A 16,764-nucleotide genomic window follows, 5' to 3' on the forward strand; every position below is an offset into this window, starting at 1 on the left:
TAAATTAGGACTGGAGGAAGGGGTTGTTATTGGTTGAGCAGATCAAAACCGATATAGTAAATTCTGGTTTGCAAATAGAAATTAAGGATGTGGTCTAAAATGGAAGCCCTAAGTCACAGATTTCAATCACTAACCTCCTAGTCAGGGACACTGAAAGCCTGGAGGAAGAGTCTGCAATTCTGTTAAGTGTGAAATTGATGTCAATTAGTTGGTAGTCTATGTTCTGTCACTAGAATTGGCTACTGTTTTCCATAAATGTCAATCCCCATGTGCATCTTTTAATGGCTCTCTAAAGGAGTTTTAAATTAACTGTAAAGCTAATTCCAAAAGGGAACTCATGTACATGTGGCCAAAAGCCTGTCTGACTTAAGTGATCAGCAGTTAAAACTATACTATACCTTCTAAAGTTCATGTAAAAGTATTAGCTGCTTTATATATTAACAAACTATAACAGCCAAATCTCTCTCATACTCTCTATCGTACTCTGTGCTTTTCTGTATTTTCCTGCTTTTCACTTTTTTTTTTTTTTTTAATGCTGGATTTCTGACCCCCATACCACCTGGCATTCACTATCTGGCAAAAGATGAAGTAAAAGTATGCTGCCTTATCGATTTTAAAGATAGTTACAGTAAACATCTTGTTCCACAAATATTTAGTCATGGAGGGCAACCAAACAAGTTGGGAAAGCATTGATTATACTGTATAAACAGCACTTAACGATTCAAAATACAAACTACAAATGCCAACATGAAACGGATACAAACAATTCACTAGGAGTAACATTTCTTTCCCTAATCTAAGTGCAGTGCCATGAAGTATTTGTGTTAGACAGATGTTGCCAGTAGGAATGGAAATGTTTTACGTATCAAGTAGCATTCTTATGAAGTTCAATTTAATGCAATTTTCAGCATGTTCAGAACTGATGCAGATGCTGGTTTTGATGCATGCTGACTTGTCCTATTTGTAATATACCATACACTCTACAAAATGTAATTTTTGAGTGGCAAAGGAGATATAAAGTACAGGGAAGGTGTTCCAAGTCCATACCTAGTCTATTGCTGGGCACTCCATTAAAGTGATTACATTCATGAATGAATGTACAATAACACATCAATTGGTAGAAAACTCTAGAGAACAAAAAGCAAATTCAAAAAGGTCAAGAAAACAAATGATCAGGATGATGTAGTTTCCTTCCCCCTCACTCCCCACCCACAGGCATGTTGAGTTTTGGTAACCAGGTAACAATGGCTTTTACTTTTCTTCTCTCAGATTTTCATACTTATCTTTGCTTTCTGAAAAATAAAATAAATTTTAAAAAGCAGAAAATTGAGTATACGTAAAACCACCTCACCCAAATATGAACAGCACAGAAATACATAGGCTAATGTTTAATTATACTTACTGTAGAAATGACCACAAATCCTTTGAAGCTAAAACTGAAGTAGACTGCAGCTACACACTGCTTGTGAAATATTTTTGTTTACTTTCCTTTTCACTCTATCAAATTTTCAGTAACACTGAAAGTCCCAGTTTCAGTGTAAATAATAATGATACAGAAATAATTAAGCCTCTAGTTATTTCTTTAAAAAAAAAAATCTCTCAGTGTCTTTACATACGGCAAGATATAGGTGAGATGGAGAAATCCAAATCAGTGTTAGTTTTTGCGGGGACTTTTTTTGAAATAACATCTTGATCTGGTTTCATATAAAATTGATAAAATCTAGTTTATCATTCCTCACCAAGCTGTTACTCTATTTACATTTCTTGTGGCACTAACCACAGCTAACTCTCGCTAAATGTTCTGAATAAGAAACAATAAATGCAAAATGATTTCATCATGTGTCAGATTATGTTACCTAGAATATAGTAAATTACCACCTGCTTCATTTCAAGGATGTGTCACAGTAACATAGCCACAACTACAAAGCACAAAAGAATTAAATCATGCTGCGGGGGGAACAGACAGGGACACAGACACATGAAAAAATCTTCTGTTACAATATTTTACAAATATAATTGATGGGCAGTTGGTACAAGTATAATTTTAATGTGAGGTGCCAGATTTCACTAGAGGAATATCTATTTTCTGTAAAATCAGTCATGATCCTAGCAATGCTTAGGCAATCATAGTGGAAAAGTTTCACTGAATAACTAGAATTACTCCTCCACTATCATTAAAGTTATTTATTTGTTTTCAGAAGAATGGTGAGAGCACAGTATTATCTTTTTCTAGTGTTTCTATTCCAAGCAAATCCAGATCAGTGGAACAGAAGCCACTAGTATTTGATACAGGAATCCAACTTGAAAAATGTGTACCTATCACAATTCTTCCTTACATTTTGTAACTGTAGAAAGGAGAGTGAATACAGACTGAATAAGCTTGAGACTGAAACTGCCTTTCTGCCTTCTAGGTACATCCCACACCAAGACTGGGATGCAGACAGATTGGCAGGGTGGGGCAATAATACGCTGCTCTTGCTTGTGCTACATCTATTTTGTGGAATAATATTCATAGGCAGCGTTCAAGTTTGTTAATCTAACACATTCTATAAAAATGATAAACATTTAAAGAAAACCCCAACAGAACAAGAAAGTACATCAAGAATAATATACCTATAAAATGCAAAGAGAAGAAGGTAGAATGAGTGAGGGGAACAGAAGTACTGCTACAATTTTTACTTACAATTCCAGAGTCATGTTTTGGTCTTATATTGTATAGCGACTTCCCCTTTTTCTGCCTGCAGACTTCCTCTGCTTCTTTAACTCTGAAGAGAGACAAAATTTATAAATAATCCTGTAGACCAAAACCATTTCAAAAGACAGTGCAGTATATAACTTACAAATTTAGGCCTCAGGACACAAGTGGATAACGTTATTCCCCATATTTTATTAGCACGCTCCACAAAACAGCACTTGCACTCTGTGGCTGTTGTAGCCATACCATCAGACTCTGAATAATCAACAGCATAATCAATTCTAGTTGTAAAAGCAATCAGTACTTACTGTAGTTGAAGATTCAAATGTATCAGGATTTAAAATACACTGGACGATATGAAGTTTACCTTTCAGAGCATTCATACCAAACACTGCTAAGAAAGCTCCTTCTCTTTTTATGACTTCATCCATTCCCAACCTCAGTACCTCAACTACAATTTAAACAAAGTTTCTCCCAAAGCTATCTTCCCTTTCACCCAATTTTGTATTTAAAATGTCCAAATAGCCTAACCTCAATTTCCAGTCTTCACTCTCTAACTTAAAGTAAAAAAGGAAAATTGCCATGAACACAGAACACGATGTTTACAACCAAGGTGGTGCATGTCACTGCGCACAACTCTTTCTTCCCAAGGCTAAGGGTGAGCAGCAAGGCTTACATACCACTGGGGATGAATGCACTCAGGCTGCTTGGATGTAAAGAGAGGAGCAGGTTCCAGAAGTGAGGGTGTATTTCTTAGTGCTTCCTGACTTGGCAAACAGTACCAAATTAGGGCCTTGTGAAATGCCACCAAATGCCACATTTTTGAGGAGATATACATCCTTTTTGTCATGTAGATAGAGATCAAACTATGAAAGGCTGAGGGCTATACTGGGAGGACTGGGAGCCTGCCAGAATCAATCTGGTGGGTTCAATGGCACACTGTAAAATGTTTCTTTATCATTTTTACTCATTTTGTAGATGAACCTTACAAACACACATGGTTATTGAAACACTGATAATACAGATTTAAGTTATGAATTCTCTGAGCTTCAAAGACTTACGTAAACACTTTCTATATGATGGTATTAAATGGTAAGAGATGTGTAATTTTTTTTTATGAGAGACGAGAATATTATTTATAAATATGAAAGTAGAAAATAAAAATGCAACTCCTATATTGGCTTGCTCTTGCCAACAATATAGAGTTTAGATGGCACTTACTCTGCCTTTTCATCATTATCCAACAGTGGAAAAAAAAAGAAAACCAACAGTAAAATGATATTGAAGAAATGATATATCCTTGGCTGGTTCCTTGCGGTTCATCTCCAGACCACTTGCATGTCTGCTATTTCACTGAGGCTACACAGGGCAATGTGAGAATAGGACGTTGTGTTACTATTATTTTTAAATATTTTTTGTGTGTGTGGTAAGGGCCAGATTTTGAAAGACTCCAGCTGGGTCTGCTAAGCACATTAAAAAAACTGCCTTTGCATTCATCGCTCCTTTATCCAACTTCACCAGACACACCTCGTTCTTTTCATAAGTTTCAAATTTATACTTTCAAAAATTAATTTAAATGTCGGTTCTTTTCCAGCACTTCCAACAAGCTGCTCTCTTCATTTGATGGCCTTATATTTTATTAATGTAGGAAGACCTTTACGTGCACAGGTGGGGGGAAAAAAAGGCTTTGAAACCTATTATTTTCAAGCTGTAACGCTTTCTATCTGACTGCAAATCAGATAGATTGCTGCAGCATAATATAGAACAAAAATGTCAAACAGCCAAGTAATTCACCTTTAAAATGTATTTAAATAGATTCAGTAAAAGTGGCAACCAAAATGTGGTGATAGCTTTAAATAGAACCTTATGGGAATGATATAGAATGAAGTAAAATTCAAACACATTTTCCTAAAATGCCACCTTTTCTTCTGCTTCATGTCTACATCCATCTGAAGGAGGAAAAGTATTTGTGACATTGATCTTCCCATGATCTTTTCCAAACAGACAGATTCCAACCCACCAAAAGCCACTCTTACAAAGTCAGATATAGAATAGCACAACTATCATATAATTTCCTTTTTTTTTTCCTCCCACCCCCAAATACAGCTATAGCTGGCTCCTTTCACTGATAGATATAATTTAAATAAGAAAATGAAATGTTACTTGGGAGTAAATAAGTATCAAATCCTGGGGACTGTACAAGTAATATTGAGGTTATCAAAATGACTGGTTTATAGAAGCAATGTAATATATGCAGGTATTCAGACTACTACTCATGCAAATGACAGCATATGTAACATACAAAAATATTTACCAAGTCAGTTCACACAGATCCAGATGTTATTCTCAGGAAATGTCAGGGAATTTTTAGTTCCATTCTTAGTCCCATCTAAATATCCCCCTTCCAGGACAGATTACCCACTGCTTGCCTAACATACCAGGTCATAAGATAGGACAGCTCTCTCTGGGGCTCACGTTAATTCAAAACAAAAATCCTCATACAGAATGGAAGTGTTGATAATGCAGTGATAGGGGTTATTTTCTTAAAAGCAGCCCCCATTAAGTGTCACTGTCAGGGTAACATCTCTAAATGTTCTGCTTCTATTAGAGAAATAGCTATTTAGAGAAAAGCTTGTCTCTGCTTGAAACAGTGAAATGCTAATAACACCACCACTCTGTGAGGAAGTCAGAACTTCTGCCCCCCTTAGATTGCGCTTGAAAAAATGATCCACAACCTCCAGACTGATAAATGATAACCTTAAGCTTGTGCTACCCATTTTTCTAGGATTATGTAAGAGGTTCTGGTCTCACTATTAAGGTTTCAGTCCTCCAAGTTTTTGGGAGCTTTCATGGAATTCCTTGGAGTTTAAACCCATTTATTCATACCGACGGGAATGCAGAAGATGAGAAGCATTACTCCCTAATGTACTTAAGACAAAGCTGAGAGCTAGCAGCCGCTCAGTTCCAGTTCCAACCATATCACTGAATCACTGTGTGGGTTTGGGACAGCTTGCTGTCTCTTGGCCCCCACCCTGCGCTCTATGCAGGAAGATTCAAGTGGTTGAATAGAGCCTCACTGAAGCCAATACAATCTATACATATGATTCTTCAGTAAGAAATGTCCTTAGAAATGTAAAGATAGCACACCAAAGGCTCGTTGTTGGGAGGCTTAGTTTATGACCATGTTAAAAATGGAAGCACGGAGAACTATATAAATCTACAGCTGTATCTATAAAAGAAAAGTCAGCAGACTGGTGAAATATAGAGACAAAGGCAATCATTAGACTTCTGCAGTGCTACATCAAAACCATTGGAACTGGTATCAATTTGTAGAGTGTGCAAGTGTATTTTCTGAAGACTGATCATTCAACTACATTAGGATTTTATTAAATATAAATTAAAATAACCTACTCCTTCTGGAAGAGCAAAAGGGTGTGTTTTGATATGAACATCAGTACCATTTAAACAAGATCTAGAAAAGCAGATAAAAGATTACCTGTGAAATAAGGGCAATAGTCTTAATTCAGTTGGAAAATAACTTTTAATTACCACTGGCAGTTTTTTCTCTACTTCTTAGGTTTTTTTTCCACTGGCCCTAAATGATTCTTCATCTTCCCATCCATGAAACTAACAAGATACAGGCAAAAACCTTGCTTCTGTCAACTCATGCCTGGTTCAAGTCATATCTATCACAGTGGCAAATTCCTGCGTGCCTTCCTCTTGCTCAGGCTTTTCCTGCCCTACCTCCCACTGACTTCAGTGAGACCCCGATCAGTGTGGAGGTGCAAGATAATAACCTAAGACCAAAAGGGGCAAAAACTGTACGAACGCTAGTGGTTTTATCAAGAAGGCTAGGTTAACTATTCAACTATGGTGAGTTGTTAGAGCTTCATGAAGAAATTAATGGATCTAATTCAATACTGGGAGGAGGGAAGAAGACATTTGGAGAAAGCAACACAAGAGCTATGAATCTGTGAGCCTCCCAACAGTCACAAAAGGGGAAGCAATTGCAGACAATGACACACTTCCAGGCTCCAGGCCAAAGTGACACTGCTGCTCTGTCAATACAGAGCACAAAGAACATGAAACAGTTAAAAAGACATTCCTAGGAAAGGGGTGGGGATTCAATTGTCAGCCCTTTGTGGAAATATAGGCTGCCACTGGGGGAGGCTGTGGAAAAAGTCTAAGGAAGGTGGGTGTTCCCCAGTTCCTGAGAATTATGACCCTTAGGCAAAGGCAGGCATGAGTATAGATTGATTTATTGTTCTGAAGATCTGTTTTTACTTAAACTACTTAGTTCTATGCTACTAATACTTTCTGTCATAGAGGCTGTTTGGTCCCTTTATAGAGCCATTGCTCTCAAGTGCAACCAAATACTCAGAAGCAGGACAGATACTCAAGGCATGATCTGAGAGTGTGTGAGTAAGATGGAGGTGACAAGGGACATGGTGCACTCTTGAAGAAGCCAGATGGCATGGTTAACTTGGTAACATGTGATGGGAATAATTTGCAAGTTTACAGTGTGCTAATCTTCTTTGCTCGACTGCCACTCAAACTATCTCACTTCTTTCAGCAAACTGACTTCACTTTCTTTCAGTAAACTGACTTGGTTCATTTGCTATCAACCCCTGGCCCATCTCATGTCACTTCTGGCTTAAAAGTGAGCATATCATTTTGATAGGAAAGATAACATCAGCTGCATTACCTTTAGCAATTTTTGCCTGTTACTTCTTTTCCCAAATAATTTCTTGATTTTGTCTTAATGACAACATAATCTTACAAAAACTAGTCTTCTCAGCCTAGACAGAGAGTTGCTTAACTCCCGCTGTAGTAATCTGAAGAGCAGAGATATTAACAGCAGTGGATCCAACATCAGGCCGAGGGCAGATTGTATAAATACTTAATAAGAGTGTTCATAACTCGATTGGATAAATATATCTCCTTAAATATTAAATTTAGCTAAAGCATTGCTTGTATTCTTTCAGAAAGGATATACTTCCAAACAGCCCCAACAATAAGAAAACATGTAGGGAACGTACAACAGTAGGCAATCCATGGATCAGTTAAAAAAATGAAGAATACAAGAGAATGAACAGCCAGTCACTTATAAAGCCCAAGAGTTAAGGTCTTGAAATCTGCTACTTAATAAGATTCAGAGTCTAATAATTGTCACCCATAACAAAGGAAGTAGTTTCTTATTTCCATCATAATAAAAATTTCTCCAGCACTTTCACCTCCTTCTACCTCATATTTATTGTGAGACAAACATATACAAACTATGATTAAGTTTAAAGACAGTCTGTAAGATGAATAAGCAAGTTACACTTTGGCACGCACACAGGAAAATGAAACCAGACATCCTTACAAACCCGAAAGACAGAGTATCGTTATCTACCTTCTAGACCAAAAGCCAGCTTGGCCACAACCTTATCAAGGCTTAGAGACTTTCTGTCATCATTCAATCCATTGAGGGGGGGAGCCACTTTCCTGCCACTAAACATTAATAATTTTGTCTGAAGTATCTGTGGCAGACAGATTCATTTCCTACTGGCTCCATCTAGGCTTGGTATCCTTACACTTCACTAGCAAGCACTACGACATGACAAATGTAAGCACACTGAGAAGGCTGGAAGGTTATATGCCTTAAATAGTAGAGTTGCTCAGAAAAACTTCCATGATAAACTCAGACATTACTTTTACAGTTTGACAGTATAGTTCATGAAACCCAAAAGACATTTTTCTGCAAATATTCTATATTTTTTATCATAAACCAAAGCTGAGGCCAATACTCTTTATACTACTAAGAGCTTATCAGATAAATAAAAGGGGTGTTGCCAAAATATTTTATGTAGGTTTGGGTTGGAGATAACTTGTTTATAATAATAATAGCAATTTTACACATAAAAATGAATTAAAAAATCCTCAGCAAAAATATCAAGTGCCAGAAGTCTTTAAAACTTCAAGAGCAGAAAACTTTAAAACCCTTTGTTTGAAAATTCTTCCAGAGCAATATGCCTGTATGTTATTCTTTAACTCAGTTACTAAAATATTTAAATTATTTTTTGCTAAGGAGTTTCTCTTTAGTGAAAAAACAGAAAGGAAGATTACAATTCCCAACATAAAAGTAGAGTAAAAATGTAGAGCTTTTACTTTCACGCCAATAGGGTTGAAGTGATGACACAGATATGATTCAGTAACTGACTGCAAAGACTTTATACAGATAAGAAGCACATTGTAATGTACCTGGTCCCATCAGACTGACTGATGAAAACTAACCGCTGCCTACCAACAAAGAGATTATGTATTAGACTACCTTGAAATCCCTGCCAGCTACTTGCATGGTTACTTCAAGGACCACAAGGCCAACAACGGCTGGCTGAAAGATGCAGTGATTAATCATACTTTGGCTCAGAGGACCAAGGACAAATAGATAAAAATGTTTTAATACGACCACTTAACACAGAGACTAACCTGTAGAGGGACCCTGTACAAGATCCCTCCTCTGTCAAGTGTAGAGTAGACTTTGGGGAATAGATTTCAGATTCTCTTTAGTGTGCATCATGTCAAATGGATCTTAAATAAGGCTTCTAGGCCAAACGAAATTGAGGCCAACAAATGAAAATGAGACCTTCCCATTTGCAGAGTCTTATTGTAATCCACAACACACTTCAAAATATTTTGAAAGAATTTCAATTCAGAAGTATTCAGTTTCACTCAGTTCTATATGGCAATCATATTCTTGGTGATCTAGGGATTCTGCTTTTATCTGTGCATATACATCTGTGTATACACAGATGGGCATAAATAGAAAAAAGGATTCTGCATTGAAACACATTTTGAACATGGTAACTTTAGCATTAAGGAATATTTCACCTTGAAAATGTAATGATGTAAAAAATTAAACTGTTAAGGATGGCTATGGTTTTAATAAAATGCAAATGTGCATACGCTCACTTAAATACGTTTCCTGACTTCTGCCATCAAATTCATATTTTTTTTCCTTGTCAAAGTGGCCAGTATTTCAGGCGATACCTGGCTACCTTCAGGCAAGATGGAAATCACTTTTCTACAGACTTTGCATATGAAAATTGAGGTTGCTCTAAGAAAAGATAGTCATCACCTTGCATTGTTTTTCTTGGAACTAAAGCCAGGTTGCTCTCAAAGAAGCTGGCTCCATTCTGGGCTATTTGGTTAGGAAATTCAACAGGAAATGATAAGGGAAAGGAACAAGACTGGAGGTGAGGTAAAACTTGTAACATAATGAGCAAGCAAAAGAAAGGAAACTCGTGAGTGAACGGAAATGTGAAACTGTGTGTTTGCTGTAAAACATTTTGCAGCAGCAGATGGTAAAAGAAGGAAAAAATGCAATGTGTAAAAAAGAATGAGAAAAGTCTCAGTGAATAGACCGCATGAAGAAGGAGACTATCTTAAAGAGAACATGGAGACATACCCTGGACAGATGAGCTGCTACATTAGGTATACTGGGGCTACCACATTGGATAATTGATAGGTGCAAGATTAGCAGTACAAGCAAAGATGAGAATTGAGTGAATAGGAGAGACCACTGGAAAGAAAAAAAAAAAAGTAGAAATCAGCTGGAGAGCCACAGGATTAGAGACCTCCAGTACAAGAGATGGGAAAATAAGAGGCCTCCAACTTTGCTGCATCAGGTGAAAATAATCGTATCAAAAGGTTCCCATTCATAATTACATAATGACTCAAAATGACTGCAGACACAGCGAGGCTCTTCCCAAAAATGTAAAAAAAACCCACAAATCCCGATGTTAGATTATTCTCTGTACTCATACCATAAAACATGCACCCAGCCATGCACTTACACTTAATGGATGTTGCCATTATTCTGCCAACTCCATGCACTGGTTTGACAAACTCTCAGTAACCAAGGAATCTAACATCTTCAGTAGTTCAAGATCAGTCTGGATTACAGTAGATTTTAAGTCTTTGTCAGCATCTCAAACTTTTGAGGACTAATATTTTAATGACAAATGCTGCTCATTTGTAAAACATTACAATATTTTATTGCACCTCAGATGCCAAAGTAATTACTTTGCCTGGGACTGAAAATATTTCACAAGTATAGTATGTGTAGAACCTCTTGTCAAAAATTCTGTTTATAGTTTTTAGTGGTGTCATTTTTTTCATCAGTATGCAAATATCTAGTGAGTGTGTCAGACTCATTTTTATCATCGACAAATGTCATTCTTCTTTCAAGAAGTGATAAACAGAAAAGGGTTAAAAAACCTGAAAAGATTACTATATGGTAGGAATCATGGTATCCCATCTCACTATATTCTAAATTGTCACACCCAGTCTGACATTACAGCCATGAAAACAGGTTGGAACCTTCATTATGAGATGATGATTGGTATCTATCTCCTATTATACACAATACACATACTAGGATCCAATGTAATGTGCCAGCATGATACGCCATCATCACCAGGTAGAGACTGCTGAAAAGCCCTTCTGTGGTTTATGTGGGGGCATTCTGGAATGTGGCCTCATGCAAGTCACAAGAATTAGGAAAGATCACAGATTTGGAACGAATTTTTTACTAGATCCTTCACTTTGTTCAAGTTTACTAATTGTATGCACCAGTTGGCTTACAGTTACAAATGAAAATATTTTTTCCTGCCTTACAAAACACAGTATTACTTAAAAATGTTAAACTAAGGTATTTAAAAGCAATTTCCAGCAAAGATCCAGATCGAGAAACTTATCTCCAAATGCTTTTATTTTTCAAACTTTTCCCTCAAAAGCAATGCTAAAAATGAAAGTTACTGTTTTCTTCCCCTAACCAAAAAAGGATGCTGTTTTCATTGAAAAAAGGATTAACTGCCGAAAGTGCACAAGGAAGGAAAAAAAAAAAAAAGTACTGAAATGCTAACCAACTTCTTTCAGCTTGACAGCAAATTGTCTCTTTGTGAGACACTGCCTCAAAGGACTGTTCCTAGTTTCTGAATCTTTGGTGTGTTTGGGATTATTTTAAGTAGGTTTTCTGATACCTGTAACAGTATTTTCTGTTCAGAAATCTATTTTATTTAAGTTTTTGAAATATTCTCAAAAACAGAAGATCCTTTTAACTATTCAATTCAAAGTTACATAAGCTGCCTTCTGTTTTGAAATGTCATTATAACTGAGTCGTAGAACCAAGCCTACCAGCATGCAACTCAATTGATTAGAGAGCAGTAAAGACAATGGCATTAAAGTTCCCAAGTCAGAAAATGTATCTACCTGTAACTGCTTACTAACATAATGCTTGGAGCTTTTAGTTGGCATTACAACAGCATGCCAAGCAAAATGTGACCCCACTAAACATACTCCACGGTTTCATTTCCCCCTCATGTTGCCACTCCATATACACTTTTCTTCTCTTTCCTTCCATCTCTACATTTCTTTGCAAGTCCATATTCCCATATCCCCTGATTTCTCACTCTCGAGTCTGACTCACTGGTTCCTATTATAAGCGTTAACAAAATATCCCCTAAATTACACTGAGAGGATGTTGCTCGTGCTATGGGATTTAATGCCCTCCTCTGCAAGCAGAAGTGGCAGCTTACCAATATGCTCCTCACTGTGCAATGTACAGATATCCAATGCCAGACTTTAAATTGCTCAACAGCAAGTTCTAAATCATCCTGCTGAGGAGTCTGTAGGGAGACATACCAGTCTTTCTGCAGAGGGAGATCAATGAGCTGTGGAGACATGCTGGCCAGGAATCTCCCTTTCATCTAGATATACACAGTGTGACACACCAGGTGCCAGCTTAACTGCTATTCTTACGGGAACGGGCAACTTCTACATTTGAGAGACGAGCGCATTTTTTTGAGTTTATAGATTATTTTTAATGTGTCAAAGATTTATTGTGGGAGTTAAAGGGTTGAATAAAGTCAGCCAAAAGAAATTCTCAAGCTTAGTGTGATGCAAGATATCAGGGACTTACAGAATTTTACCATCATGTTGATCCTGCTTATGAACTCTCCTCTGCTGGCATCCCTGACAGTCAGTCTCTGTTCAGTGACATGCCTCTTCATAAAGGCAAGGGCTGGACTGAACTTATGAGCAATATATACTTTACATACACACTTATAAGGGCACCTATAGCTGTCCCTTTCTCTCCCCACGCCCCCATCTAGAAATACAACTTTCTTACCCCTGTTTAGGTAAAATTTTGCAAGGTTGCATAGGCCATCTGGAAAAGAAAACTATCTGAAGAAATAGAAAAATGTCCAGAGTTGGAGTAGACAAATGAGCGTCAGTACCTCACTTCTACCCAGAGAAAGGGAAGGTGGAACTATGGCCCTGCAAACATTTTTTTGCCTTATCATTAACCTGTTTCTAGTAAGATCTGAACTGGCATCTAAGGCCTAATGGTATTGATACTAACCTTTGACAGCAATGGAACTTTTCTTTAAAACATAGAAGTTCTCAAAGGACTGACTGCTTTTTGTTATGTAATGAGCCGGGATGTATTTCATGGCCATAAAGAAAAGATGAAGTTGTAGTCCTGAAGATGGATCATTGCTGTCCACACCAATATCAGATTTTTCTGATAAATAATTATATTTTTAGCTACCAAGGATTTGCAGATTCCATATTTGATTGCCATACTGAGCAGTTGCTTAACTTTTTTTTCTTCTCTTTTTTTTTTTTTAAACTAATCATAACTTTTCAAGATGCTCTCTGTAGGGTTCTATTAGGTGTTGCCTAGCGAGCTCCTTTATCTTTTCATTCCTAGGACAAGCTCTTTTCCTGGTTCCTAAGAAAGTGGTAGGGTCTGGGCAACAGTTCTGTAGGCCTTTGCTGATTGTCAAGAAAAATTAAAATACTTCTTGCTCTCACAGAAGTGCTAGACTGAAATAGTGCACTTAACATTGGATACCTCTACCTCAGAAATATAAAGAAACCAGGGTGGGGGTGAAATAAAGACAGAGATTAATAAGAAAAAAAATAATATATTCATAAATCACTTTGTACAAGATGCTTGCTCTCACTAGAGGAGAAAAAAAGGCATTTGAAGGTTGGTGGTGTAATCCACTAAGTTTTCCTAAGAAGGTGAGACTTTTGCATAGCTGTCACTGCAGCTGTGCATTATCTGACAATACATATTCAGAGAGCAACACACATCTCAGGGTATGCAGCAACTGCAATATGTATAGATAATGAGGATGCTGAACAGGAAGATTGCAAATCATATTCTTTTTTTCAAACAGCGTTGAAAAAGTTTTATGGAAAATTCATCAGCTCTTCTCAGCTTTCTTGCTGATCGCATGCAAAGCGTGAGCTATACTGACAGATACCTTTCAAGAATTTTCAATGTGCAAAGCATAGACTACCAGTGACGCATTAAATTTATAATGAAAGAACAATGACAACAACATTTAAAAACTGAAAACATAGCCCATTAACTTTGGTCATTTTTTTTTTTTTAAGTTGCTTAATCAGAAAGAAGTTATATTGTTTTGAAAATTTTCTCTTAAAAGGATACATCTTTAGGATAGACCAAAAGTTTCAACTTCCACAAAATAATTTTGAGAACTTTATAAATAACCCAGATAATAATTTTTATTGGAATGCTCCAGTTAGCCTTGACTGCAGCGTGACCACAAAAACATACTACTGTTCTGAAAACCTTTTGGCAGACCTATGCCTTCACTGTAATTTTCAGGTGCATTTTTCTTTTTATTGCTACTGTATTTAATAGTTTATCATGCATAATTTTCTCTACAGCTGGTATTTTCCAGTCCTGCTTTATTTCAAGTGAGAGAACTGAGTGAAAGCAGTAGAAAACTTCACAAAAATTAATTTCTTTTTAACCTTGCACCATTTTTGTTTTTAATTCTCATCTTCTTGTAAGGAAATGCGAAGTCTGACACTTCAGTGTTTATCTTTTGCATATAAATGCCTGGCAAACCAATATAGAAGTTGAAATGCCAAATGAAAAGTGTTTAAAATAAGAACTGGCTGACTGCTTTCTTTAAAACATAATCTGTTGGTAACAAAAAGTAGTACCACCTTAGGAAATACCATCTATGAAAAGCCTTTGGGTAAATTATTGTAAAAGAGTGTGACTCATATTTGCAAAGACTAAATAAGGAACAGCCTCTATTAACAGTCCATATGGAAACTGGGATGTAAAATATTCTAGAAACATTGCCCACAGCATGAAAGTTTATTAAACTAAACCCTAAGGTGGAGAAAGAAGAGGCAAAAAAACCCCCTAAAACCAATCAGGGGGTGAGAAAGAAAGATTATCAAACTAAAAAAGAAAAGCAAGTTATATATTTTATAAATAATTGTAATTAAAGTATGTTTCATGAGGCAGCAACCTAGTAAAAAAATGACCAAAGGTGGCATACTGCAATACTTTAAAAAGTCTCACCCTATCTGTTACTTGATTTTGCCACCAATGAAAAACTATGGAAAATGACTTTGACCATTAATGTTCTAGCCTGCTCTTACTCTTTAGCAGCAGCAGACCTTTAAAGAGAACAACAACTAAAGAGGAAAATCTAGTTTCTTGAAATAATAATCTTTATTTCGGTGGCAATGGGCAGATTTCAGTTTTCGTCACCTACGGATCTGTCCATCTAGTCTGAGATTTTGAAAACCATCAAGTTGTACATTCTTACACCTTTGGGCAATGCTTATTTTTCCGTAAGATTTTTCTCCTTTGACTTTTCAATATCAAGACACCTTCACATCACAACATCTTGTCTTTCACTAGGAAAAGTGGAAGTGTAAAAATCAAGAAAAAAAGCCTAAAGGACAACTTCAGATATAAGGTTGAACTATGATTGAAGGCAAAATACTTTCTGTATAATGGCTTTGATAAGACAGTTGTTTTACTAAAGAAGATTCTTCATTTTCAATAAAATAGTTTGTCTTAACTTGGGAAATTGTTACTCTTACTGCCAATTTGGCCAAAATATTTTAATTCCTAAAAGACAATGAAGAGAGCTTGACTTTGCCAGACCTGAAACAGCACCGTGCCAAACTTTTCTGAGAGGTGAGCGCAAACCAAGACATCAAAGGCTTCCAAAGCCTAAACCCTGCCTCAGCTGAACAAACAAAATCTATCGAGAAGAAGATTTAAACTTGAGAGACAAGTAAAAGTTAAAATTCAAAACAAAAATTTACCTGTGATTTTCAGGATGGATCATTTCCAGTCTTAATCTCTGTGACTTCCTGGACTTCAGTTACACAGTCCTGTCTGTCCCCCAGGGAAAGTCCCCTCCACCCCATCAGCTCTGACTCTGGGTTTGGGTCTCTTTGCTGTTCTTCCTAGGGATCTCTCTTTCCTTTCCCACTGCAGGCCCTTTCTCACTGTCCTTTCCCTTTCCTGTCACATACTGCACCTAGAGCCATTTTGTAGGTTTTACATGTTCGGTTCCTTTCAGGCTAAAAACACCCTTGCCCTAGAAGGGACCAGCTGGCAGTCACTTTTTTTCTCTGCTGCTTCAACACATCCTCTTAGCATAAACATACATTGAGCTGAAAGAGAATTACATGATTGTATCGCAACCCCATTCTTCTCTTGAGCTTTAGATGTATAACAAAAATAGGAGGAAGAGGTTTTGTGCTCATTTAGTTAATGTCTTTTAAAGAAAGATATTTTGCAGCAAGAACCCCCTGGAGGATTTTTGTTTGTTTGTTTTTAGAAATATAGCCTAGTATTTTGGAAATGAAAGAACATTTTTCTTAAATCCTGTTCTATAAAAAATACAAGATAAAAGTAACCTGTATCAAGTTGACAGCTAAATCCCTGCATAGGAAACCAAAGATAGTATTTAACCATCAACTCAATTCCAAAGAGATATACTTAATTACATAAAATTAAGTTAGACAGTCAGTAAAATGAAATAGATCCCTGGAGAGCTGCGGTACTGTGCTAACATTTGCACCACACTCTTGCAGGAGCAGAATCCAGTTTTCTTAACTGTGAGATTGCTCGTTCCAAAATGTATCCACTTAAAACTAAACGCGCATGGTATACATGATGCTGATCATGTAGATGCCTAAGGTAAGTTTTCAATAACTTCCTAAAC

At 36.8% G+C, this 16,764-nt stretch overlaps 1 protein-coding gene across 1 annotated transcript in view; it reads right to left on the reverse strand.

Annotated features, from left to right (window-relative positions):
• Positions 1-499: 499 nt before the first annotated feature.
• The window catches only part of FMN2 (formin 2), a 164,301-nt gene continuing 148,036 nt past the window's right edge, over positions 500-16,764 (reverse strand). The window contains exons 18-19 of the mRNA XM_074820532.1: positions 2,684-2,765; positions 500-1,292 (exon numbers count right to left, since the gene is read on the reverse strand). Coding sequence (XP_074676633.1) covers positions 1,266-1,292; positions 2,684-2,765 — 109 coding nt within the window. The 3' untranslated portion in view covers positions 500-1,265. The remainder of the gene's footprint in view (positions 1,293-2,683; positions 2,766-16,764) is intronic.

Source organism: Strix aluco, chromosome 3 (genome assembly GCF_031877795.1).
Source record: "Strix aluco isolate bStrAlu1 chromosome 3, bStrAlu1.hap1, whole genome shotgun sequence".
NCBI lineage: Eukaryota > Metazoa > Chordata > Aves > Strigiformes > Strigidae > Strix > Strix aluco.